Here is a 27021-nt window from a genome sequence, read left to right on the forward strand (position 1 = left end):
AAAAAGATAACCCTGCCCTGGGGGCAGGCAGAGTGCCTGGACTGTTGTGCTGAGTGGACCTCAGCTGGACAGGAGAAAGAATTTTATAGATAAGATACAATAAACGACCTTGAGAGCGAGAAATGAAGAGCTCTGACTCTTTCCTCAAGTGCCAGGCTGGGAAAAGAGACTTTCCAACTTTTCTCGAGGTCACTCTGTTACCATATAAACTCTGATCAGTGTTTATATGGTAACAGAATCCCGCTCTGTTTATCTGTTTGTGTAAAGTCTCACATGCGATTCTGTTGTGTAAAGTTCATTTTAAGGCAAGGTGAGAAGGGTGTGCTATAAAGTTAATAATACTTTATAAAGTATTAAAGCATCATATGAGGGCAGGAAAAATGGCCTTGACTGGCAGAATTATTGTGAGCATTAAGGGTCAATCCTTGGCTTTGGGTATCCAAGTCTTTACTGCAGTAGAATGTGAATCTTTAAGAGTGAGTAAAAACTATTTGTAGTCATCACTGATGAGAATTTATCCCTGGATGTCTGGAATAATTGTGTTTTTCTCTTTAGTGGAGAGTGGATATGTACATTCTGCAGAGACCTGAGCAAACCTGAAGTGGAATATGATTGTGACAATTCCCAGCACAGCAAGAAGGGCAAGACAGCACAAGGCCTGAGTCCTGTGGACCAAAGGGTGGGTGTCAAACCTGCAGGAATCTGCTTCCCAGGAAAAAGCTTTCTCACATCAGCTCCCCCTCACTGACTGGAGATGGTTTTGCTTTGGCTGAAGCAAATTAAATGTAGTTATGGCTTTGCAAAACAATCCAAATGAGATTTTTCCTGCTGTGGCCACATCTCCAGGTGTTGGTGACCATGGGAGTGCCCAGTGCCTTGGGACTGTAATCACTGAGGAGCTAAAATTCTGCATTAACACAAATTCTGTATTTAAAGGCATCATGCACTTGATTAAAAGTTCTTTGCATTTAGCAGTGGTGTCACCTTCATAAAATATTTTTGGGAGCTTGGTGTGTTGAAGTGCATTCTGTGAGAGGTGCTGAGAGTGTTCAGGTGCATTCTTGGGGAATTTTAATGATCTTGACAATCAGAATTATTTTTAGCTTTATCAATCAGCCTCTGTGTAGTGTTAGGAGTATTGTCAAATCAAATTCCTCTAAAGGAATTACAAGCAAAGCAAGGAAAAATATTTCAACAGGGAATTTATAGAAACACTCTGGCTCTGCTTTCAGATTGTTCAGTTTTGTCTTGTGGGGAAAAGTCTGCAGCTCAGTCCTTTCCTGTTGCATGTGCTTGTGATTGGACAAAAGCAGTAAAAGTGGTTGTAGTTGGTATTTTATTTTTTAATTTGCAGTATATTAGCATGTCTCTCCATGCTTGACTTCAGCCCTAAGCTTTTGGTTAGGAGGGAGAAAACAAAGAGGAAATTGGTGAACAGTAAAAATGGGGTTCTGCCTCTCAACTCTGCCCTCCTGAGGACTTTACCTTTTCTAATTAAGTTGAGGGGGTTGCATTTAAATTTTCTACTACTATGCTGTTAAATTAGAAGCCTGTGTAAGTATGGATGTATGAATTTCTGGGCTAGGGATAAATTAAGAATATTAATCTGACCCTGTTTGTTTCTATCTAAGAAATGTGAACGCCTCCTGCTTTACCTGTACTGCCACGAGCTGAGCATTGAGTTCCAAGAGCCAGTCCCAGCCTCGGTGAGTGTCCTGAAAACCTGGGGATTTCTGAGGGGTGCAACAGCCCTGAGAGCCTGGAGCTGAGTTTGGGAAGGAACTGACTGCTTCCAGCAGCATCAGTCTGAAAGTTCTGGCAGTCATCCAGCATTTCATGGGGCTGAGAGGGAGAGCAGCTGATTCTGGAGCTGCTCCAGGCAGATGCTTCACTCCCAGTCTCAAACCCAGATATTTAAAAATACTTCCAATTAGCAGTTATTGAATTGGAACAAGATGTCTCAGGCTACCCATGAAACTCAAAATGCTTTAGGAGGGCTTTCTGGACAAACTTGTGAATGAGAGGAGGGAATAAACTGCTTTAACTCTCGTGTTTTCATCTGTAAAAGAAGTAAGTAATGAAAAGCTTTGTGGTGCTGTGAGAGACACTGAAGGTTAGAAAGAATCCCAGAGTGGTTTGGGTTGGAAAGGAGCTTGAAGTTCATCCAGTGCCACCCCTGCCATGGCAGGGACACCTCCCACTGTCCCAGGCCCTGTCCAGCCTGGCCTTGGGCACTGCCAGGAGGGATCCAGGGGCAGCCCCAGCTGCTCTGGGCACCTGTGCCAGGCCTGCCCACCCTCCCAGGGAAGGATTTCTCCCCAATATCCAATCTAAATCTACCCCCTTTCAATTTTAAACCAATCACCCTTGTCCTGTCACTCCATACTCTTATAAAGAACTTTTTAAAGTTCCATTTGAGGAAAGAAAATCAGGAAGTTGTTCTGCTTTGCTGAATGTGCCTGAAATGAGGGATTGACACCTCCAGTGTGGAAATTCAGCTGTGAACTCTGTAGCCATTCAGTGCTAAATCACTGTTGGTTTTTTACAGATACCAAACTACTACAAAATCATAAAGAAACCCATGGATTTATCCACGGTGAAGAAGAAACTGCAGAAGAAACATTCCCAACACTACCAGACCCCCGAGGACTTCGTGGCCGACGTCCGGCTGATCTTCAAGAACTGTGAAAGGTTTAATGAAGTATGTTAACTTCCAATCTCAGCACCATCTGTCCTTTAAATGGAGATTTATTTCAACCTGGTTGTGCAGCTTCTCCCATGAAAAGCTCTGCTTCCAGCTGTAACTTCTGCTTCTGGAGCAGATGCTGAATCAGACAGTTAAAAACCCAACCAAACTCAAGGCAATTGCAGAATAACTTCACATTTTTAATTAAATTGGGAGAGCAGAGGGAACTATTCAAATGCATTCAGTGGTCTCTGTGAATGAGGAGCAGGGTGACCTGGTTACTGTGCATCAGATTGATTGTAGAAATGCTTAGGAAGTGCCATAAACACAACCAAAGAGTCCTTAAAAGTGTCTCAAGCTGCCCAGGTAATTGGTTTACACTCGTGGAACAGTGTAGAATCTGTTGAGAAACTTCCTCTACTGAGGAGAAATCTGCCTTTCTGAAGTTATTCTGGTTTTAGTACTTCACATAAATAATTCAGCAAAGCTTTGTGGCCCTTATGGCTTTTATTAACCTTCCTGCTTGAACCCCTTGGTAGTTGGGCTCTCACAAAAATCAGTTTTCAGTGAATAATTTGGGTATGGGGTCATATTTTTTACTAATTTTGCAATGATCCCATCTGATAATGAAATATCTCTTACACCTGAAATGTGACTTGGGGAGATAAATGAACTGAATGTTACTGCTAGTTGAGCAATGGAAAAAATAATCTGAATATATTAAAAAAAAAAAGGTGATATTGATCTGAAACTGAGTAGGAGCTAAGGGGGTTCCTAATCTTTGAGATGCTTTAAAGCAAGAATGACAAAAGGCATCACAAGGAATGGCTTTCTTCTGACCTTAAAATGCAGAAAGCAGCCAATACTTCTCATTTCTCTGCAAAATGTAACGTGGACTTGCAGTGTTTGGGCTGCATTTCTGGCCCTGTGCAGAAGGAAACTGAAGGAACTGCACAAAGCTGCAATTAAAACCTCCCTAGGAAAAATCAGGGTCAATGATGTGATGCTGGAACTGCTCACAAACATTTGGGATTTTGACAGCCCTGACTCCTTTATGTCCCTGCATTAGAGGAGGTTCATGAGGTAATTTAATTATGTAAACTTCTCAATCAGGGGAATTAATGAAGCATCCACTCTAGAGGAAAACATGCTGCAGCTCTTAGAGACCAGAGTACAACAAGGGAGGAAGGACTGAGGGAATGTGGTGATTTTTTTCTTTTTTAAAAAAGAAAAAAATAAAAAATAAAGTGTTTCAGCTTGCCTGGCTCATGGCAAAAGTTGAGTCACTCTGACCTCTCACAGCAGCATCATGTCAGGTGCCTCTAAGCAATGCTTTCCAAAGCAGAAATCCAAGTGGGGCAATCCCCAGGAAATCTCCTGGAGCTCCTCTCTCCAAAGGAGAATTCCCCACAGTCATGTCCAGGCAACTCCAGTTTATTATTGTGAGGAAAGCAGTCATGAGTAGAAAATGGCTGGGAGCCACTTGTACAAAAGTTGTGTGTTCTGTTGAAGGTTTATTTACCTCCTAAGACTGTTTTAAACCTGCTGCCTAAGTTTGGGAACTAAAGCTAACAAACCATAACAAACTGTGTTGTTGTTATGGCTGACTTTAGTCATCCAATCCTGTGCAATCTCGTAACTTTAGAAAGGATTATAATTTCATTTTTTTTGACTCTGGTATCCTTTTTAGATGATGAAAGTTGTTCAAGTTTATGCAGAAACACAAGAGATTAATTTGAAGGTAAGCGTTTCAGACCATGCACACTTGGTGAAGGGATGTGCATTTCCAACAGGTGAATATTCCTGTCTTCTTTCATCCACAGGCTGATTCAGAAGTAGCACAGGCAGGGAAGGCAGTTGCATTGTACTTTGAAGATAAACTTACAGAGATCTACTCAGACAGGACCTTCCAGCCTTTGCCTGAATTTGAGCAGGAAGAGGATGATGGTGAAATAACTGAGGACTCCGATGAAGATTTTATACAACCACGTAGAAAACGCCTAAAATCAGATGAGAGACCAGTGCATATAAAGTAATCTAATGATATGGACCTAAAATTTATTGTAAAAACTGTTATTTAAGTGTTCCTGGAATATTATCATGCCTACAGTGGCCATCTTGCAGAAGCTGATAGCTTTTTAAACAGTATTAGATAACAAAAAACACTTGTACAGAAAAACATTCGCATCAAAAGGGGAAAAAACCTGTATTGTAAATTTTTGGTGGTTTGTATTTTTTTTTTCCTTGATTACTTGCTATATTCTTTCTTTTCCTGATGGAGGGGACACACTCCCGCTGGTCCCACAGACAGAGGTGGAGGAATGTTGAAGAGAAGCAGATTTGATAGGAGATGTTCCATGTACAGATAAGACTGTAGTGACACGACCTGCAGGACTGGACCCACTCAGTGACTGTGTCTTGCATTCCACTGCAGTGTAAACTGTGAGCAGAGCTCCTGAAATCCCCTCTGTGTCCACTCAAGTGTGTGTTGGTCGTTGCTTTGATCATCTCATTGAAGCAGGACTGTGAATAACTGATCTCCTGTGTCCATCCAACTGTTGACATTTTGCTTTCTTTACTCCATTTCATGTATAGCAAAAGGAAGAAGAAAGAAAAATCATTAAACTGTTCTGAATGGGTGAGTGCAGGAATGGGAGGCAGATGAAAGGCTAAGCTGGTGGCTCCAACCCCTTTCAGTAGGACAAGGTGTATTTATTTAACTCCTGTGCCCAGAACATTTTAATGGCATCCATGGCAGAAGTCTCAGCGTTGTCATCTGTCCCTGACCCCCTGACGAGGCAGAATGTTCTCTCCAGTGTTCATTCTCTACTTTTCTGTACTTAAAATATAGACTGAAGAGGTAATAACTGGTTGGGGTGTTTTTCCAGTCTTCCTAAATATCAGTTTCTAATAGACCACTCGGCAAACAATAACCTATTAACTACCAAATGTGTAAAATTTCCTGTATTCACTTTGTCTTATTTGTAAATAGTGAATTGAGATTTCTTGCAGGTCAGCAACATTTGCTGAACTGTTTTTAAGCTAATATGTATTCTTATTGATTGTTCCTATCAAGAAAAGATTTGTAATATATGCTATTTCTAACATTGCATTCATTTTGAGGTTCTGTCTTATTTTTCTTAGAGTACTTCTCAGAACTTTCTTCAGAAGCAGCTTGTGAGGGAAATGTGCAGGAAGATTGGAATCAGTCTGAGTTTGGGTTGCCTGTCCATCCATTGAACAAAGCACTTGCACAGGGTTTGGCCTTGAGTGGTTTTTGGTCAAAGAGTGAGAACAGAACAATTTCCCAATTCCTCAGTAACCCCTGGGGCGCCTCTGCAGTGCCTTCCCTTGCACTGCCTCCATCCCAGCATTCCTGGTTAGAAATCATGGAATCACAAGGAGTTACAGCTCCAGAAGTTGTTTTCTTTACTGACACAAGTCAGTACTAGAAATAAATACAATTTCTGCCTTCATATTGATCTTGTTAAAGGAAGTTGAAGAATTCATGGAAGCAATGAGCTCAAGAGGGCAGACTCTGAGTTTGCCATGGTTTGTGTGGATCCAGCAATTCTGTGGGAGATCCCTGGGGTTTGGTGTGCTCAGCACAGCAATTCCTGTGACATTGCCCATGCTTTACCATCATGGTAAAGAGAAATAATTTAGCACAATATCAAATTGAGAAGTGCTCTCAGCAGTTCTTATGCAAATCACTGCAGATTTGGTTTCTTTTATAAGAACCAGGTCTGTGTACCTTGGGATTCTCCCTCTTGCAATAAATGAGGGGACTGAAGATGTTTTTAACTTCCAGCTCACTTCTTCACTCAAATGTTACACTTCAAACTCAAACTGGTTGGTTTTTTTTAATTTCTTAGACATGAACAGTGCTGTTTTAAGTTTATTTTTTACCAGTTTGTATGTGAAAGGAAAAGGAATTCCACTTCAACATATTCAATTGACAAAGAGCAACAACTTTGCCTGTGGAAAAGCTGATGTGTGAATAGGACACTGGTAGTGACAAGGGATCATTTCATGGCTCTGTGTATTGCCTATTTATGCATTTCTAGTTTCTCAGCTTCATTTTGCAAAAGGAATATTATTAAAATTATCATGAAAATAAGATTCTGTGAACTCTCTTCACTCGGGCCTCCTGTTTTTGTGGCACTTTGGTACCTTCAGGCCTCACCTTTTGAGCTCTTCCCTGGGCAGCAGCTGGGGATTGGATCCCGCAGAGACCCTGAGCCAGAACGTGGGATGGGATGGGGGATCCCAGATGGAGTCAGGGGATCCCAGCAGAGCTCAGGGGATCCCAGGTGGAGTCAGGGGATCCCAGCAGAGCTCAGGGGATCCCAGGTGGAGTCAGGGGATCCCAGATGGAGTCAGGGGATCCCAGCAGAGCTCAGGGGATCCCAGATGGAGCCCAGGGGATCCCAGATGGAGCCCAGGAGATCCCAGGTGGAGCACAGTGGGAAGGACTCACCCCAAACCCCCCAGAGAAGCTCGTGTCCCCCAGCTGCTGCAGGACCAGGACCCTCTGCTCCCCACCCAGAGCCCAGAGCAGTTCCCAGAGTTTTGGGACAGCCTTTCCTTTGAGGGGGCCTCTCCAACACTTCACTGCAGGTGGAGAACTTGGCCAGCTCGTGCTCAGCATCTTCTGCACACCAGGAGTGCAGCTGAGCTGGACCTTGCTGAGCCTGAGCTCTTCCCTTGCACAGACCCCAGTGAGCCTCCAGAACTGCTCCTCCCACCCATCCCCAGTGCTCAGTAGGATTATGTGGAATTTTGAATGTGTGCAAGAAATCTCAAGTGTTTCCTTCAAACAAGGAAACAAAACATTCTCTCCTTCTTCCCCTTCATTTTTCAACTCCCAAAGCAGCAATTCAGTGATTGTTTTGAAAGCAGCCAAGTTCTGTTTGAAAGGGTAGATAAACTCTGCTAATCCCTTCCCTGATCCTGTAGTCTGGGTGTTCATCACAGAGCTGGGAAGGGTTTGCTCAGTGGAAACAATTTTTGGTGTAACTCATTACTGGGTTTGTATTAATGAGCCCCATGAATTCTCTGGGCATCTTCTCCGTGCCAGCTGCTGGGTGTGCAATGTGGCAGTGGCTTTACCTGGGGAATCAGGGCACAGATTGCATCAGGAAATCTGTAAAATTGGGGTGGCAAGAGGAATCTGGCAACTCTGGTGCAACTCTGCTCTCATTTCAAATACTCCCAAAAATTTATGTCTTCATTTTGGCTGAGAATTTTTGTTGTCACTCAAGTTTTAAATTAATCCAAAGAAGGAAAAGGCAATTTGAAATGAGAGTGCAAAGGGCCCAGTGTGGGCAGCTGTCCTGCCATGGATTCCTGGTGCTGAGAGGGAATTCAACAGCTAAATGGGCTCAGGGTGTCATTTTGCTGTGCCCTGGAATGAAGTGGCCCAAAGCACAATAAGGCAGAGCTGTTATTCAAAAGAAGGGGATTTCCCCACCTGCTGCAAACAGAAATGCTCAGCTCAGGGTGGAGAGGTTGTTCCTCAAGGGGGGATGTCACTGTGACACTTCACTGTGACACTCTTCATGCTGGATCAAACATTCCAAGTGACTGGAAAAGTCCCTAAAATGAGCCCAGATTTCTGGTTTATCACCTGGTTTTGGCTGACCTGGAAAAGTTTAGGTTATTGCAACAGTATTTTGAATCTGTTTGTGTGGTGTACTGGGAATTGGCTTTTCCCAGTTGGCTTTTCCTTGTTTTTCTCACTCTCTTCCTCAGAAAAAAGCAATAAAACTGCTTTGTCATTTGCCTGTCAGCATGACAGGAATCCTTTCCTTAGGATAACGATTTTATAGGGAAGTTTGTATGCAAATTACAAAGCCTAGCTTTTAAAAACAAAGTCTGCAGCAGTTCCTGACAATATAGAGTGTGGCATTTTATTTTAAAAAGTTGGGGAGAGTTCCATATTTTTTTAAGAAGTAGCTGTTTGAGCAAATAATGGAGGTACTTTTTTAAAATAAAAATGTAAATGCCACAGTTTACACAGATGGCACATATGGATTGTATCTTTGGGTATGGTGATTTATTTTGTCTTCTCAAAGTGTGTGTGCAGTAACTCTTCCATCTACTTCCACCTGGCTTATGGGGATCCTTTTTTCTGTGCTTTCTGATGCATCAGGATTGAAACAGCTTTCCAAAATTGCAGTTCATTTGGGAACCTTTATTATAAGTGGACTGTGAGATGCATGAAATGCAGTTTGGGCCTTTTCTGTTGGGTGAAATCACAGCTGGAGGCTGCTGGCTTTAGAATTGATGGGATTTCTACAAAGAGAGGTACTGGAATATTTTGTAAGCTGGACTTTGGCAGGATTCAGTCTGGAGTGAGCTCCCCTGTGCTCATCTGCGCTGGGGGATTTTTAGGCTCAGAACACCAGGACACATGTAAATAATCCTATACAGATTTGTGCAGTGCAAAGCTTGTTTTACATGTAAACATTCTCCTGGAAGGGTTAAATCATGGCATTCTTTGATTCTTCAATTATTTCCTGCTTCCAGTACTGGAGCTGGCTCATTTTGCACATGATAAACTTGCCTCATCTTTTAATATGATTCTTCAAAAAAACCCAAGTGCTGTTTCTGTGCTATTGTATTATCTGAATCATCCTATTTAACTTTTTTTTTTAAACAAAAAGAGTTATTGTTTCAAATTGTTCTGTTCCTGTGTTTTTTTGCTGGTGTGTAATTAAAATCAAATTTTTCTTTCCCTGGTTATTTAATACTTTAGCTGCCTGTAAATATTTCTTGTTAAGTGCTCTGGAATGTGCTGTAGAAGTTGTATTAGCTCAGTTTAAAGCATTGTTTGGAACCCCTTTTGGTTGGTTATTTCTATTAAATTAGAAAAATCATTCTTTCAATTCGAGTTTCTTTCTTGCACATCATCAGATACAGATCCACACCTGGCACAAAACCTGCAGTGTTGAAATAGGGTGAAATTTGGGCTGACAACACCTGCAGTGTTGAAATAGGGTGAAATTTGGGCTGCAGGAGCCCAGGTGAGCCCAGCTGAAGCTGTAAAAAATGATTTGTCACATTTATCTACACCTGGGCATGAGACAACAAGGGCTGGGAGGTCTCTGGACTTTTTGCATGCAGTGAAAAGCTGCACACCTGGAATTCTGCTGTGTTCCCTGCCCTGGAGCTGGTGGATGTGCCTTGAGCTGCTCCTCAGTGCTGTAAAATCCCAATTTTTGTGTGGATGTTGCTGCTGGAGCCGTGTCCTGACTCCCTGCTCAGAACCAGAGCTAGAACTGAGATTTGTAGGTCTCAGGCTCAGCTGAGCTCAGCTCAGCAGCTGGAGCAGGGACTGCTCTGCCAGGAGCCAGGAATGATTGCAGCTCCTGCCAGGAGGAAGGGGACTGAGTTTGCACCTGTGAAAAACAGGATAAAGAATTGTTGTAAAGTTTAATAATGGATAAAATAAGAGACAAAAATCCAGTGTTGAATTATATCCTTTTCAGACCCCAACTGAGAGGTGTTTAAATTTTTTATTCTATTTTTAGTCTTTTGAACCATCAAAGAAGTTTTTTCTGTTCAAGAGAGAGGGGGAAATGGATTTGTAGAAAATTCTCCAAACCTGACAGAAGGCTCACACAGTGTGCATCTGTATGCAAACACTGAGATAAGAAATGCTGGCTTAGAAATGCCACGGAATGAGAAAGACTTTATTGAGAGAGAAATGGAGCTAGAAACAAGTTTCAAAACTTTTCTACAAATCAATTTCCAACAGCCAAAGAACACAGAGGTACATGCAGACTGTTATCTTTATAACATCACATGCAGATCCATGTGTTACATGCATTATTCAAACATTCTTGTGAATTTTCTGAAGTTTTGGGAACTCCTTTGTTTGACTTCTTTGCACTGCATGATGTCCTGGGTGTGCAATCTATTTTATTTCTTGTCTCTCCATCCTGCTGTTTCACATCCTCTGATAAGATTTCAGTGTGTCCTCCTTCATTTGAACATGGTATCTCAAATCGTCCTTAAATTTAACTTGGTATTCCCTAATTGTCCTCCAGTGCTCTGCTTTGTGTCAGTTATCACTTGGACATGTTGGTCAGTGAATGGCCTTACACTGCTTTTAGTTATACAAAAGCCTTTTTAAAAAAATCTTATATTTTGCTATCATACAATACCTTCATCACACTATTATTTCCATAAGCAATACATAGATATTATATCCATTACACGACTATTTCTATGGGCAACACAGTGCATATTATATTATATTATATTATATTATATTATATTATATTATATTATATTATATTATATTATATTATATTATATTATATTATATTATATTATATTATATTATATTATATTATATTATATTATATTAATTATTTTTAACTGGTACTATTTCTAAATATTTATAATCACTAACAACAAGTAAAATCCAATACATAAATGTGAAAGCCAATATTATCTGTCACTTTTTACACACCTCAGCTAAAGTTCCCTTGGAATAATTTTTCTGCAGCCAGTGAGGGAGAGCTCTGGTACCCTGGAATGCCTCCCAGCCTGGGGGTGTGTCAGAAGTAGAAATATATCTTAAGTGCCTTAAGGGACTGTGGTAGCCAGTAAAAGCCCAAAAGTTCAGTAATGTTATACAAAATTAACTTAGCTCCAGACATAACAAAAACATAGCAGAACATTGCTTGCATTTCTAGATAGAACAGATAGAACCATTTGAATGAACAGATAGAACCATTTGAATGAACAGATAGAACTATTTGTGTAGATTTTGGGTAAGAACTGACACTGCTTTCTCACATTGGAATTAAGCTCAGAGAGCAGTAGGAAGAATGTTGTAGAATCATGTTTTTAGCTGAATGGATGATTTATGAATAAAATCCCCCTGTATTGGGGTAAAAAATAAAAAAAAGGTGGTAGTAGCTTCTGCTACTTCTGCTCAGAACATCAGGACTCTATGGCAGAAAACTTTTAGGTTTTTTTAGCCCAGATTTAATAATCTGAACTCCTCGCCTTTGAGGCTGATGTATTCATGCAACAAACACCTTTACACCAACCAACAACTGCTCCTGTCTCTTTGCAGACCCAGGGCTCAGGCAAAACTTACACAGGTGGTTTGCACCTGAACCGTGGCACCTTCAGCCCAAACCCTGGCAGCACAGCTGGTGCTGGCTCTGCATGGGCACCAGGGTGGGAGTGCCCTGCTCAGCCTCCCTGGAGCTGCCAGAGCAGCCATGAGGATCCTGATGCCTTCTGAGGGCTGAGTTAGACCAGACAGAGCTAAAGAATAAAGCAGGGATTTATTAAAAGGATCTCCTCAATGCATCCACCTTGGGCAGCACAAGAGCCCAGCCAGGGCTACACCCAAGGTGAACCCAAATGGTCACAAAATGCTTGACCAGGTCTCTCACTTTTATAAGTTCTGCTCCATTTGCATCTTGCAGTTCATTGTCCAATTACATCTCCAGCCCATGAAGTCCCATCCTTTTTGTTTTTCTCTCTTCAATCCACATTGTTTGTGCTCTTGGGCCTGAAATTTGGATCATTTTTCCTTGGTCCCCAGCTAGAGCAGGAACTGTTTTGTCTCCCTACTCTGTGCAGAGAGCTCACCATCCCCTAACGTGAAGCCCAGACCCACACACTAAAGCAGCACAGAATCTGAAAATATAAAAGCTAAACCTGAGGCATCAAGGTCTCGGGAGGGGGTTTGTTTCTCTTTGCCAGGTGCTGCCTGGCTGTGTCCAGGGCACTCCCAGCTCCACCAGCCCATCTGCTGCAGCCCTGCCAGCCCATCTGCTCCAGCTCTTTGGGTGGCTGCAGTTGGCCTTTGTGGCTGGGCTGGCATCTGGCATTTGCAGCTCCTCTGTTTGACTCCAGTCAGGCTTGCTTGGATTTTCTTTCTCTTAATGCCCTGGGTTTAATTCTCCTGGCTTTAATTAATTCTCCTGGCTTGCTCCAGTGACACTGAGTTGTTCACCCCATCACACAGTCACCAATTTTCATTTCAACCCGGGGTGAAAAATCCCATCCCAAAATCCTACCAAGGATTAGAAACGGCTGCTAAACTGTTCAACCTCTTGCTGCTATTGTAGAATTCACATCTGTTACAGAATCCCAGAATGGTTTGGGTTGGAAAAGGCTTTAAACTCATCCAGTGCCACTCCTGCCATTGCAGGGACACTTTTCACTGTCCCATCTTGCTTCAAGCCCCGTCCAACCTGGCCTTGGACACTTTCAGGGTGTGGATATCTCTGTAGACACAGATGATTTTGGAGTTACTGCTGTCTGAGGGCTGAGATGATGAGTCTGGATCTCCTCCAGAGCACTGGCCTTCCTTCCCCTGATTAATCTCCCTCCCCATGTGAGCTCTGGATCGCTCCAGTGCCTAAACAGACTCACAGGGGCTGAACTGCTCTCCTGACTGTTCCTGTCCTTTGCTCAGTGTTGGTGGAGCAGATGGAGCAGAACAAAGCATTTAAGGCTGAGCAAACAGCTCTTGGCCAAATTACCTTCCACTGCCTCCCATGGGCTGCAGCACAGTGCTGGCTCATCTCCACCTGGGTTAATGCTTAGGAACCTGGATAATGTCTGCTAAATTAGCAGGGTTTAAAACCAGGGATATAAACTCCTGCTCCTCTCATTGACACATCAGATGAGCATATTTAGCACAGAATCTCAGATGGCACAAGGCTGGGTCACAGTGGCTGGGGGTGCTGGGGGACGCCTCACCAAGGAGCAGGCAGGGGGTGCTGGGCTGTATCTGCTGCTTCATCCTGGCTCTGATGTTCATTTTCCATCCCTGGGAGTGTCCAAGGCCAGGCTAGAAAGGGCTTGGAGCAGCCTGGGATAGTGGAAGGTGTCCCTGCCCACAGCAGGAATGGGATGAGCTTTAAGGTTTCTTAAAAACCAAATTATTTTGGGATTCTGTGATCTGCTGACTGGCCCTTTTTGCATCCCCAGCACTGCCCAGGGACAGAACTTGCTGCTGTTTGTGCAGCTCAGCGCCTGCCCTCCCTCAGACACAACCTCTGGGGCTGGGCAGGATGAGCCACCCCAACTAAACCTGTCCAGCAGCTGCCTGGCTCAGAGTACCTTTAATTTTTTTATCTTGTATATCAGAGACAAAACCAAAAGCCTTTTGCGGTGGAAGAATTGCTCAGAAGTGTTTGGAAATGACATCTTTTGAAGATTTACACCACTGTGGGAATATGGGGCTAGGATACACCTTTGGGCTGTGCTGTGGACAATGGGATCTGCATTGTAGTGTGCATCTGTTTCAGATCACCTTCCTGACAGGGAAAAGAGAGCTCTGAAAGTGCCTGGAACCCAAACTCATCTGGATTTTTCTTTTGGAGCTGTGTTTGGTGCAGTTCTGCAGCTGCCACCAGGCACAGCAACACAGGTCTGTGCCCTGGATCTGACAGGGGTTTGCTGCTGACTGCAGAATGAGGTGCAAAATTCCAAACTAAGTCGTTTCCTCTCTGAGTTTGTGTCTCCAGGCAATCCTAAATGTAAATTCTTCATCTTCTCTATTTGCACTAAATGTTTCCAGAGGAAGGAGATGTTGCAACCAGCAGGGCCCAGGCTCAGGGTGAATTCTGCTTCCTAAATCAGAGATTTGGAGTCAGATTTGGAGCCAGCCTGGGGCTGGGTCAGCTCAGGAGCTCAGGGAAGGCGCTGCTACTTCAGAGATGGGGTGGGAAACACGGAGAGCTCTGGATAACTGTGAAGGCAGGGACCACGGTGTGTAATTCAGGCACCATCCTGCCAAGAATCCCCAAATTAACTGCTCATTCCTTAAAATCTGCTGCCCGGATGGCGGCAGCAGATGGTGCTGTGAGCACAGCGCTCCGCACGCCGGGATCCGGGGGAGCAGGAGCCGATCTGGGGCAGAAACTCTCGGCTTTGGGTTCTGCAGGTGGGGAGGGCCCTGCTGAGGGCACCTGTGGGGTGACCCAGAGATCCCCCAGTGTGGCCCAGAAAATGGCCGGGAAGGAGCTTTGGAAAGGGAGACTCAGAGTGAAGGGCTGGGCTCTGCTCCATCTGCCCCCCTCACAGGGCTCTGAGGGAACCTGTGGGGTGATCCCAGAGATCCCCCAGTGTGGCCCAGGAAATGACCGGGAAAGAGCTTTGGAACAGAGATTCACTTGGAGTGAAGGGCTCAGCCCTGCTCCATTTGCCCCCCTCACAGGACCCTCCTGAGGGTACCTGTGGGGTTACCCCAGAGATCCCCCAGTGTGGCCCAGAAAATGGCTGGGAAGGAAAAGGAGATATGGAAAGGGAAATTCTCAGAGTGAAGGGCTCGGCCCTGCTCCATCTGCCCCCCTCACAGGGCTCTGAGGGAACCTGTGGGGTGACCCCAGAGATCCCCCAGTGTGGCCCAGGGAATGGCCAGGAAGAAGCTTTGGAGAGAGAAATTCTCAGAGTGAAGAGCTCAGCCCTGCTTCATCTGCCCCCCTCACAGGGCCCTGCTGAGGGAACCTGTGGGGTGATCCCCAGAGATCCCCCAGTGTGGCCCAGAAAATGGCCGGGAAGGAAAAGGAGATTTGGAAAGGGAAATTCTCAGAGCGAAGAGCTCGGCCCTGCTCCATCTGCCCCCCTCACAGGGTCCTGCTGAGGTGGTAACCCCCAGAGATTCCCCCAGTGTGGCCCAGGGAATGGCTGGGAAAGAGTTTTGGAAAGAGAGATTCATTCTGAGGGAACAGCTCAGCCCTGCTCCATCTGCCCCCCTCACAAGGCCATTCTGAGGGTACCTGTGGGATGACCCCAGAGATGCCCCAGTGTGGCCCAGGGAATGGCAGGGAACTGAGACATTTTGGCTCTTCCTGCCTTACTCACTTCCTTACTCACTGCCAGAGCTGATGGGGCTGTGGGTTCCTGTGTGTGGTTCCTTTGTGTCTGCTGATGAAGTTGAAGGATGTTCCTGGCTTTTCCAGCCTTGTGCCATGCTCTCCTGCCCTCTGGAAAACCTGATTAATCAGAGTGTGTAGTCAGCGTTCAATCCTCTGCTGTGCTGTCTGAGAGTTCTCTTTCCCAGTTAGGTGTCCAGAAAAACCTCAGCCTGCTCTTTGTTAACTCCTCCACTTCCCAGTTCCCTTTCCCAGCAGGAGATCTGATGCTGCTGGTTCAGGGGTGACTGTGGACATGTCAAACCAGTTTAATCTCCTGCCCAATTATAATCAGCCTAATTCTCCTGCAGATACAGGCCCAGGGTCCTTCTAGTGGCTGAGCAGAACATCAGTGTGCCAGGCCACCTTATTTGCTGCTGGCTGTTGAAAACTAAATTCTGTGGAAAGTAATTCAGTTATGCTGGTGGGTCTGGAGACTCTGTCCTGCCCTGTGGTTCCAAGGATCTCTCTCCTTCTTGCCTTTCCTGGGTGATGGGCACAGCAAGTGGCTTCACAGGAAGGATTTCTGGCTGCAGAATCATGGCTGAAATGTGATTTATTTGGGCCATATTTGTAAGATGGCAGAGCTTCATCCAAATCAAGACCTGTATCCTCAGTTCCCTGATGAGTTACTTCTTTCTTTTGACTCTACAGTGCTCTTTCCTGTTTGCTTCTGAGTTCTCAGAGCCACAGAATCACAGAGTGGTGTGGGTTGAAGGGACCTTAGAGTCCATCCCATTGCAGCCCTGCCCTGGTGCTGGGCTCTGAGGCAGTGCTGGGAGGATGTGTGACTGTCAGACAGCAGATGAACTCAGCACACAACTCTCTGCCAAAGCTAACAGCAGGGTGCCCTTTTCTCTTGTCATTTAGAGCCTTGGGAAATAATGTTATCAGTAAGAAAAGACACTTAAAAAAAATTCCCAGTGAACTCTTTTGGCCCTGGGATCTGATGCTGGCAGGAGCAGCCAACACCCCACAGAGAATTCTCCTGTACCATCCCCTTGCCCACCATCCCAGCCTTTCTCCAGGGTGAGAAGAACCTTTGTGTTTGGGAGGGCACTCTGTAAATTTTCTTCTGGGAGTGCCCCAGGCCAGGCTGGACACGGCTTGGAGCAGCCTGGGGTAGAGGAAGGTGTCCCTGCCATGGCAGGGGGGGCACTGGGTGAGCTTTAAGGACCCTTTCCTCCCAAACCATCCCACTGCTGTGGGCTGTCCTGCTCTGCCCATGGGCAGCTGGCAAGGACAGCCTTATTCCAGACTGGTGCCCCTCTTTTGGGGGGTATGGAGCTCTGGGAGAGCAGATGCAGCAGGAACCAAAGCTGGGAAAGGCCCACGTGCTGCATGGCTCAGCTGAACCCGGTTATTTCTCCACCAGGGTCCTTGGGGACATGATTGCCAGCACATCTGTCATTTAGGATTCTGTCTGTTGTCACCCGTGGAAGGAGATTATTAAGTAGTGAAGTGATTGACAACGGCTTTCTCTTTTTTCTTTTTATTAATAGGAGTATTGCAAATGCTGCTCTGGGCTCCCTGGGGAGCTCCCTGCAGAGGAGGCTCTGAGGGTGAGCTGGATGTGTAAACAGCTCCTCCACACACGTCCACATGCCTCTAACCAGGAAAAAACACTGGGATTGCTGGCTCTGGGTCTGTGAAAGAGGTTTGGGATGGTTGGGTGGGATGAGCTGGGAATGGCTGTGACCCACACCACACTCCCAAGGGCTGGAAGGTGCCTGGGAGAGCAGGAGAGACAGGGGTAAGGAGACCTGGTCAGACACTTGGCTCCTTGAAAGTGTTGGTGGGAAGCAGCAGCCCAGGAAAAGCAGCTCCTGCACATCCATGCTCCTCTCTGGAGGCTGCTGGAGCAGGTTAATCAAGGAGCTCTCAGGTTTCTTTTCACATGTTAATATTCTCCTGAAATAAAAACATTACAGCGTTTTCTCTCCGAGGCACAATTGTGCACCATAGGTTTTGTTTTCCCTGTTATAAAATACTGCTATTTTTATTACTTGTATTTCCACTGGGAGAGATAAAAATAACCAGAATACAGCAAATACTTTGTTAGCACACTGGGGAGAAAAAAAACCCTTATAACTCCTTATTTCTCATTACAGACAGCAACTTAGAGTGGTTCTTCCAGAGGGTTGAGATTAAGGATATCCTGCTTTGCTTTTTGGTTTCCATGAAAACACTCATGGTTTAAAGCCTGGGTTAATTCCAAGGAATGTGGGGCTTGGGACCTCCTGCCCTCCCTGCCAGGTGTTACTGGAAGGTGGCTGCAGATGGATGTGTTCAATCTCTGACTGTGCAGACACATGGAATTTATCCAGGGCCTTTTATCCAATGCCCTCTTCTTTCCTGCTGGAAATGGTGCTGAGATAAAGCCATATGCTGTGTGGACTGGGGATGTTTCAAACCTAAAAATCCCTCATTTCATGGCTGCTGGAGCTGGGGATCAATGGCCAAAGCCTTGTCTTGCTCTGGAAACCCTGGATGCCACCTGGAGCCTGCAGGAATTAAATGTCAGAGGGCTCCTCCTGCTCCCCTGAGCTGCAGTGGCTGAGCAGGATGTGAGAGCAAAGGCTTCCCAGGAATCTTTAGCACTTTATAACCAAGGACAAATTTTAATCTCTCTTCTGGGTTCTGACACCAGCACTTTATTGGCCTTCAAAGAAAGTGCAGTCTTTTAAAAATAAATTATGCAGTGATACTGATAGAGGTGTCCATGGCACAGAAGGCTGAAATGAGACCCTAAAAGCAGCAGTTTTTCATCTGCTCTCAGAGAAAGGATGTGTTAATATTGATCATTAACATTTAGGCAAAGGCCAGCTTGAACCTTCTGTCAGCCCTGGACCAACAGCAGCCACTCTGACCTGGGGAGGTAGAATTAACTGTTTTAGTCAGGGAGAGGAACTGAAATGGGTCTAATCCCGGCCTAATGCTCATTCCAGAGATTTGCTGCCATAATCTTCCTGAAATTTATGTCCTAAATCAGCCCAGCTTGCCAGGCTGACAAAGGCTGAAAGCCCTGGGTGGCACCAGGCTGCCAAGTCATGGAACCATGGAGCACCCTGAGCTGGAAGGATCCACCAGGACCATCCAGCCCAGCTCCTGCCCTGCACAGACACCCCAAAATCCCACCCTGGGCATCCCTGGCAGCGCTGTCCAAACCTTCCTGGAGCTCTGGCAGCCTCAGGGCCGTGCCCATTCCTGGGGGAGCCTGGGCAGTGCCAGCACCCTCTGGAGCAAGAACCTTTCCCAAAATCCAACCTAAACTTGTCCTGGCACAGCTCCAGCCCTTCCCTGGGTCCCTGGTACTTCAGCCAGGCCAGGCTTTCACTTCATTCATTTTATTGAGGCTGTTAAAGGCAGCTGTGGAAGGTCAGAGCTCCCTGAGCTCTCTGGACAATGGCTTTGAGCACGGCTCATCCTCTGCCTCCTGAGCCCAGCTCAGCTGATACCATCAGCCATCTGATGCTGCTGGAGCAGAAATGGCTTTTTAGAGCTTCCAGCCCTGCCAAGTCAGGCTCTGACTCTTAACCTTGAGGATATGCAAAGATTCCAGGTCAATAAAATGTATTTCAGAAGCCTCACCACCAGGAAAGAGCTTTTGGTGGTAGTCCTGCCTCTGGAACTCTTCCTGCCTGGATACACACAGCTCCAAATCCCCCAGGCCCTGGCTCCAGCTTTGTGTGCAACACAGCATATTCCAAGATGCCTCTTGGAATCAGAGCTTTTCAGGACACAGAGCCACATTTCCTTGCCCTGAATCCAATGAAGCCAGCCCTGCACAGAATGCCTCTCTGGCACTGCAGGACAGGAGCTGGCAGCAGGGACTGCCACCCCCTGCCACTGTGGCCTTTGGGCTGAGCAGTTTCCTCCCAGGCTGTGCCCAGGAGGGAAATGTGTTATTTATCTTTAAACTCCTCATCTCAGAGAGTGCTCGTGCTGCAGTCCAGGGATTTTCATTTTAGGCTATAAATTCAACATGATCCTTCCTTCCTTCCTTCCTTCCTTCCTTCCTTCCTTCCTTCCTTCCTTCCTTCCTTCCTTCCTTCCTTCCTTCCTTCCTTCCTTCCTTCCTTCCTTCCTTCCTTCCTTCCTTCCTTCCTTCCTTCCTTCCTTCCTTCCTTCCTTCCTTCCTTCCTTCCTTCCTTCCTTCCTTCCTTCCTTCCTTCCTTCCTTCCTTCCTTCCTTCCTTCCTTCCTTCCTTCCTTCCTTCCTTCCTTCCTTCCTTCCTTCCTTCCTTCCTTCCTTCCTTCCTTCCTTCCTTCCTTCCTTCCTTCCTTCCTTCCTTCCTTCCTTCCTCCCTCCCTCCCTCCCTCCCTCCCTCCCTCCCTTCCTTCCTTCCCTCCCTCCCTCCCTCCCTCCCTCCCTCCCTCCCTCCCTCCCTCCCTCCCTCCCTCCCTCCCTCCCTCCCTCCCTCCCTCCCTCCCTCCCTCCCTCCCTCCCTCCCTCCCTCCCTCCCTCCCTCCCTTTTTTCTTCTTCTTTCCCTCCCTTTCTCCCCTCCTTCCTGGATATTCAAGGAGTGTCTATAATCAAATAACTCTTCCCAACCCCCAAATTTCCACAGGGAATGAACAGCCAGGAGACACTCAGAACACACAAGGAGGGAACCTTTATATTTCCTTTATATTTCCTTTATATTTCTGCTCTTGCTCTGTGCAACAGATTTGATACTTAGCACAAAGTAATTGTTTTTTAAACTAATTGTATTGGACTTCAACTAAATCTCCCTCGCTGTCTCCATAGGACAAGGTGCTCTCCTCCTCTGTGCAGGCAGGAATGAGGTGAAGATTTTGGGTTTCTCTCTGTTCACACACCTCCACCACCCTGGAGCAGTGTGTGGAGGGGCACAGCAATCCCAAATGTTGTGTTTATCCACAGATGACTCGGCGCCGTTGCCAAAGGATCCAGATCCACGTCATTTTTCCTGGCAAGAAGCTCTGGATCCTTTGTGAGCTGTTTCCAATTATTATATTAACTGGGAAAGTAAACAATGCCATGCTATTAGATAGAGCTGGCACGAATAAATGCTGCTGCTCCCTCTCCAGACTTGGGTATTATTAAGAAATAAAAATATCAGCTTCAAATAGATCCTAATGCGGATTAAATGAACAGCATGTTCAGCTGTCTCAGCTGGACAAATATATTGGGATTCCAACTTAGTGGCACATTCATGGAATCATGGAATGGTTTGGGTTGGAAGGGATCTCAGAGCTCATCCCCTTCCAGCCCCTGCCATGGGCAGGGACACCTCCCCCTAGCCCAGGTTGCTCCAGCCCTGAAATAAATCCCCTCCAGTGGATATGTCTGGAGCACACCACCCTCATTAATCCAATTGCAGCGTGCTGTGAAACCTCCCAGTTCCTCAAATGCTTGTGCAATGCTGTCTCTGGTGCTTGGCTTCTGCTTTTCTGCAGGGAAAATGATGCTCTTTTGTGCCTCTCAGATTTTAGGAATTTTCCCACTCCCTGCCTTGCTCACTGAGCAGCCTCGAGCTGCCACAAGCTGCAGTTTTCCTTCTTTCCTTGCAGTTTTCATTCATTTTGTGCTCCTGTCCTCAGGGGTTGTTTCAGAGGTAATTCAAGAGCTGCTGTGTTGCCTGTAACTCATTTCTTTGTTGAGTCTGTTGAGCCACTTTCTCCCAAAGTTTACTCCACTCCCAGCCCTTCTGGGGTAGCTGCTGCTGTGTTTAACTGTTGGCTCTGCCTCTCCAAGTGTGACACCAGGACAGGAGCAGGGGGGAGATAAATGCTGCCCTGTGAGGGAGAGGCATCCACACTTCCCTACATGCCAAGGGCAGGCAGCTGCAGGGAAAGCTCTGCCAGACACAGGAAACCCAAAATGCCAGGGGGGATGTGGATGAGACAACACCACCGAGCCCCTGCAGAGAATCAGCTCTGCCAGCTCCCTGGGATTTGGGGAATTGCTCTTCTTCTCACCCTGGGAGGTGGAAACACAGCTTGGAGAGCAGTTTGGTCTCCAAGTGCCAGCTCAGTCTGAGGCAGCTGGAAAAAGGAATTTCTGGCCAGCTCAGGAGCTGCCCTGAGGGGTGGAGGGAGCTGCAGGGTCTGGGGATGGGATCTGACTTCTCCAGGGCTGCTCCATGGGGCAAAGTGGGAGTTTCTCAGCAGGACATGAGAGGGAAAATCTGTGCCCCAGCTGTTGGGTGTGGGTGTGTGGGTGTGGGAGAGGAGAATTGGGAACCAGAGCTCCTGCTTGGGAAAAGCAGCGTTTGGATTTTCAGCTGCCACCAGGCTCTTTCCCAGCCTTCTGTGCTGGACGATAAAGAGTGTGTGTGACATAAATTCAAAGGTACAAGGTGTAAAAAAATCTGATTTTTGTTCTGAAGGAATATTTGTTGAGAGTATGGATGCAGGATCTTCTGTTATTGGTATCCAGCGAGCCTGGAATCCTCTGATATGTAAATCAAGGTGAATATTTGACCCAAGGTGACTTTAAATTTAAAAGTAAAAGTTCTTGGTATTAGCTTTGTAATAAAATTACCCTTTTTTCCCCCAAATAATTGAATTTTATTATTGATTTCTGTGTTACAAGCTCTCAATTGGGCATTAACCTTTTTCAAAGAGTTTAGCTGCGGTGGTTTTTTTGTCTGTTGAAATCCATTCAAGATAAATTCAAATTTCAGATGCAAGACTTGACTGATATATTCCAGGAACTCCTCTCTTGGTGCCAGTTTTGGTGGCTCAGGCAGAAACTGTTGCTGTGCTGGAGACATGACGTGATGCCTGGGGCTCATTGCATCCCCTTGGGTGCAAATCCTTTGGTTTTGGGACTCTGGGACACAAATGCCCCAGGGCAGGCAGTGAAAAGAGGAGCAGAGAAGAGGAGCTGTTCCTTCCCCAACCAAGCAGATGTTGTATGGACCCAAATCTCAGGTTTGAGGCATCATTTGAGCCTCAATTTTCTTAAAAACTAATGGGTGAGCAGCTTTAGGGAGTTTGTCATCTAAATGTAAAGCAAACTCTACCTGAGCTTCATCTCTGGGAAGTTTCTGGTTTAGCTCCCAGTGTCTGAACCTCTCCCCAGTAAACACAGACCTCTGGGGCTGCTGGTGCTGGCTGCAGGTGACAGGTGACAGGTGACAAACACCTTCAGGAGGGCTTCTCAGGGTGCACCTCTGCCTCAGCCTGTCCACAGCAGCAGCTCATGGAGCACTGGCCAGTCTGGTGTCTAATTAAAAGTCTCTCTTTGTGACCAGTTACTGGGTTAATAAAAGGTTTCACTCACGTTGTCCTGGCAACAGAAGTTTTTGGGAGAAGCAGAGCTTGGCTCTGCCAGACACAGGTGCCACGTGGGGACAGCAGGGATGTGCTGGTGACGTGTCCAAAAAACCTTGGTCTGGCCAAGGAAGGACCAGGGTGGCCAAAAGGGCTCTGATGCAGCTTTCCAGGGGTGTTGGGCAATGCCTTTGTGCTCCTCAAGTGCCACCCAGACCCTTTGTGTCACACCAGCCCAAGAGCTGGAGGAATTGTCCAGCCTGGGAACGGGATGTGGAGCAGGTTCTGTGCCCAGGGCAGCCTGTGCTGTCCTGGGTGCTGGTGCCACCCCTGGGACACTCTGCTGTGACAGCTCCCAGTGCTCCAGCAGGTCATTAACAAAACCACAAACACCATCTGAGCATGCCCTGCTGTGCTTTGGGGCTGAGGGACTCGTGCAGCCTCAGCCCTGGCTCTCCAAAATGCTCATTAGGTTTGTACAAGCTGCAAGAAGTCATCCTGCTGTACATAATTTTAATTGCCTGCTCCACAATTGCCTGTCAAATATATGCTCTGTCGTGTGGCATGACCTGCCTGCTAAATTGCAACAGGAATAAAAAAAATACTGCAGAAAGTAAAAGGAAAAAAATCTAATTATGAACTAGAATGGCGTTCTCAATCTCTATTGCCACCTGCAGCCTGGTGTGTTAGGACAGCACAAACAAATCAATAAAACCTGCAGCTTTTCTTCTGCTGCCTTTGGCAGTTGTGAGTAGTTTGTGCAGTGTTTGTGGGAGCACTCTGGTACCTCTTCTCTGGCGATGTGCTGTCCTCAGCCAGGAGGTTCCACCACTCGTTTTTATCTGCAAAATCCAGGCTTGGGACGCCAAACTCCTCACCTGGAGAGAGGGCAGCAGCGAAAGGGTTAAAAGGAATTATCTGGGCTGCAGCTTTAATGCGTCTCGTGTGGAGGGCACGAAACTGAGTTTGGTAGGAGGTTCTTTGTCTGGAGCAGCCTTGGCAGTAAACAGAGCTGTGATCTCAGAGGCGATGAGGCACCGGGAGCGCCGGGGGCTGCGGGCTCCGGCTCCGAGCAGCGGCCCTGGGGCAGCTCCGCGTGTCCCAGCAGGTGCTGCCACGGCAGAGGATGGAACTGGAGTGAAGCTGCTCCTGTGCTGAGCCCCGAGCCCGGCCTCTGCTCCTGCCGAGAGTTTCCTAGAGAGCAGAGGGAGCGGAGGATGCGGACGGGGCGATGAGCGGTCCCAGGGAGGATGGCCGCTGTCGCAGGGCCATCAGCATCCTCACCGAGCTGTGCCAGAAGAAAAGCCTGCCCAGCTTGGACCTGGACACCTGCAGGGAGTTCCTCCTGCTGCCTTCTGACCAGAGCCTGATTATCTCCGAGCCAGGTACGGCCCCTGCTCCTGTCTGCTGGAGGGTGCTCATGGAAGGCAGGAGGGACATCCATCCCCTACAGGGGAGGAAAATGTTTGGGAGCCCCGTGTTGGACCCAGGGGTTGGTCCTGGCACCTCTCTGGGAGGGTTCCTTCCCTTCCCACATGTTCCTCGGTGAAGTTTTGGGTCAAGTTTTGGGTCAAGTCCTGTCTCTCACCTGTTGATGTGGAACGGGATGGCTGCATGGGGGGACAGATGGGATAAAGTTGCCAAGATAAAGTTCCTGTGAAAGTTCCTTTTCCAAAAACACAGACTCCTGTCCTGTATGAAACAAAACCAAACCAACAAAAAGCAGTAAAGAGCCTACTGAAGCCACTGGGATGGCAGAAACTGATTGGTGTTTGAGAATGGAGGGAATCCCATGGATTGCATGGATTTCTGTTCATCAGTAAGGAATCTTGGTGTACTTTCATGTGTGTGTTCTACCTTCCCTAAGAATTGCCTGAGTTGTTCCTGGTCAGGTTGTAGAGCCAGAGAGGGACTCTGGTGTGGCAGGGATGAGCCAGGAGCAGGAATTCTGCTCTAGGGGCAAAGGGGCAGCTCTGTTTGCAAAGTGGGGAATTGTCCCTACACCTGCCCTCACAGCTGCTCACCCCAGAGATCTGCTGTCACTTCAGAAGACATTGGCAGGGGCAGTTGGAACTCAAGCTCATGTGCTGAGGAGCAAAACCCCAAATCTCATAGTTTTTACAAGTATTGGTAACCTGCTCAAAGTTGTTTGTTTGTTTATATAGTCCAACATTTTCTTAGAGGGCTTCTTCTGAGGTTCCTGTAGTCAATGATCTGTAAATCCAATGGATTTCACAGTGTTTTTTACACCATGAGTTTTCACAATCTCTCCTCCTCTGCTGAGCACACTGTGCAGCACAGCTGCCCATCAATCCCAAGTTTTCTGTGTCACCTTCCCTCCCTCTCTCCTGCCCCTCTCTGCCAGGATCTCATGCTGGGGTGCAGCTGGCACCTCTAGGGCACAGGGCACCAGGGTTCTGCCAGCCCTTGGTTTGCAGTGCTGCTTCCAGCTCAGCTTTGCTGATAGCTCCAGGCAAACACCCTCCTTCCACAGCCCACTTTGCCTGTAACTTAATTCTCCTCTTTAAATGAGTTTGTTTTATACCTGTCTGTTCTGGAGGCCTTTTACCATGGCTAGTTGTGTCCTTACACATCACATCCTGTGCAGCCATTGCAAACAGAGCAAAGAGCTTGCAAACTTATTGCATCAATTTGGAATTCTTTACCTTGCACCAACATTCACATTTTCCTGACTCTGCAGCAGAAATACTCCATGCTGCTCTTGTTCTGTCCACCCTGATATGACAGATCTGCATTTGTTTGTGCAGCCTGTCCAGGACCTCGTGTTCATGTCAGGATCACATCATCATCATCATCATCATCTGCCTTTAGCAGGGGGGATGTCTGTGTGCTCTGAGCTGTGCTCAGCCCCAGTGCCCCAGGCAAGCTGGGCTGGGCTGGCTGCACGAGCAGCCAGGGCTGTTGTCTCTGCTCTGCATGACTGGGCCCATTTTTATGTCTAGACAGCACAGAGGACACAGTTTGGGCCTGACATGTACCAACTGAGCATGTACCAGCTCAGTTCCTGGCTGCAAAGCTGCTCCAGCAAGGGGGAAAATCCATTTGCATCAAGTGTTTACTAACACAGTCACAGAGGTACCATCTTCCCCATCAGTGTCTGGATGTTTATCTAATTATCTGCATTGATGCCTTGTCCATTTTATCCTGAAGCCTCATGTGGAGCAGATTTGCTCTGGGCTGGCTGTGGTCCTGTGTTCAGACCCAGCAAATCTGTCCTCACAAAGGCAGGCAGGGGAAGGTGGGTCTGTGTGGAGGTGAGCAGATGGCACCAGGCAGGTGCTGTGTCAGGAGCAGGGCAGAGGAGCCCTGGCTCCTGCTGGAGTTGCCCCATGCAGGCAGCACAGCCCCAGCAGCCAAACACCAAATTTGCTGGAGTCAAACTGGCCTTATTTGTCATCTTCATGTGGAGTCTCTGGCTTCTCGGGCAGTTTGTTGCCTCCTGGATAAATCTATTAACTGCTGGCTGGATCAGTTTGGCTTGTGGAATGTCCTGCTGGAGTTCAGGTTGAAGGAAGCACTGCCAAAGCTGGAGCCAGGCTGCTCCTGCACAGCTCAGCACGGGGGCAGTTTGGTCTTTTCTGCTCTTTCATGCGTGGATGGGGAGCAGTACCCTCAGGGAATGTGTGGAGCCAGGTATCATCAGCCTTACTGAAGCTGTGTCCAAGAGTGGAAAAAACCTGTGAATATAAAAATATTACTGTAGAGTTTATGTAAGAGTAAGTTTTTGTGCGGTGATTTAATTTTTTTTAAAACCACTCTGGACTGAGTGGCTGCAAGGGCTGCTGTGGATGGAGTGGATGCACCTCTACTCCCTGGTTATGTAACAGCTGAATCTCCTCCTCACAGCCAACAAGAGCAGCCAAGCTGCAGCATTTCTCTCTGCACACCCAACAGAGGAGGATTTCTGGCTGCTGCCTCACCCGCAGCCAAACCTGTCAGAAAAATGAGGAGTTGGGCTGGGCAAGGTTTTGGGGCTGCTGTCAGGGGGGCTGGGAGGGGGAGCTCTCCCTGCAGTTGGGCCCGTGGCAGTGCCAGGAATAGAGCTGAGCTCCTGGCTGGCCCGAGATGGAGCGAGCTGCAGCATCCCTTTGTTGTGCCTGTCTCCTGTCCTCCCCCGGAGCTGCCTCCATCTGATCGCTCTCTTCCCTGCCAGGCCTCAGCTGGCAGAGGCAC

The 27021-nt window shown here is 47.0% G+C and overlaps 2 protein-coding genes across 3 annotated transcripts in view; both read left to right on the plus strand.

The window, feature by feature from the left end:
• TRIM33 (tripartite motif containing 33) overlaps positions 1-9576 on the plus strand; it is a 47686-nt gene extending 38110 nt beyond the window's left edge. Inside the window, exons 16-20 of one of the 2 annotated variants that reach the window (XM_036398354.1) lie at positions 556-679; positions 1632-1706; positions 2549-2701; positions 4377-4427; positions 4510-9576. In XM_036398354.1, the coding sequence (XP_036254247.1) occupies positions 556-679; positions 1632-1706; positions 2549-2701; positions 4377-4427; positions 4510-4722 (616 nt within the window). In that variant the 3' untranslated portion in view covers positions 4723-9576. The remainder of the gene's footprint in view (positions 1-555; positions 680-1631; positions 1707-2548; positions 2702-4376; positions 4428-4509) is intronic. The other variant, XM_036398355.1, reaches the window with a different exon arrangement.
• A 14293-nt stretch (positions 9577-23869) lies between these two features.
• The window catches only part of SYT6 (synaptotagmin 6), a 36757-nt gene continuing 33605 nt past the window's right edge, over positions 23870-27021 (plus strand). Inside the window, exon 1 of the mRNA XM_036398534.2 lies at positions 23870-24212. Within this exon, the coding sequence (XP_036254427.1) occupies positions 24059-24212 (154 nt within the window). The 5' untranslated portion in view covers positions 23870-24058. The remainder of the gene's footprint in view (positions 24213-27021) is intronic.

Source organism: Molothrus ater, chromosome 25 (assembly GCF_012460135.2).
Source record: "Molothrus ater isolate BHLD 08-10-18 breed brown headed cowbird chromosome 25, BPBGC_Mater_1.1, whole genome shotgun sequence".
NCBI lineage: Eukaryota > Metazoa > Chordata > Aves > Passeriformes > Icteridae > Molothrus > Molothrus ater.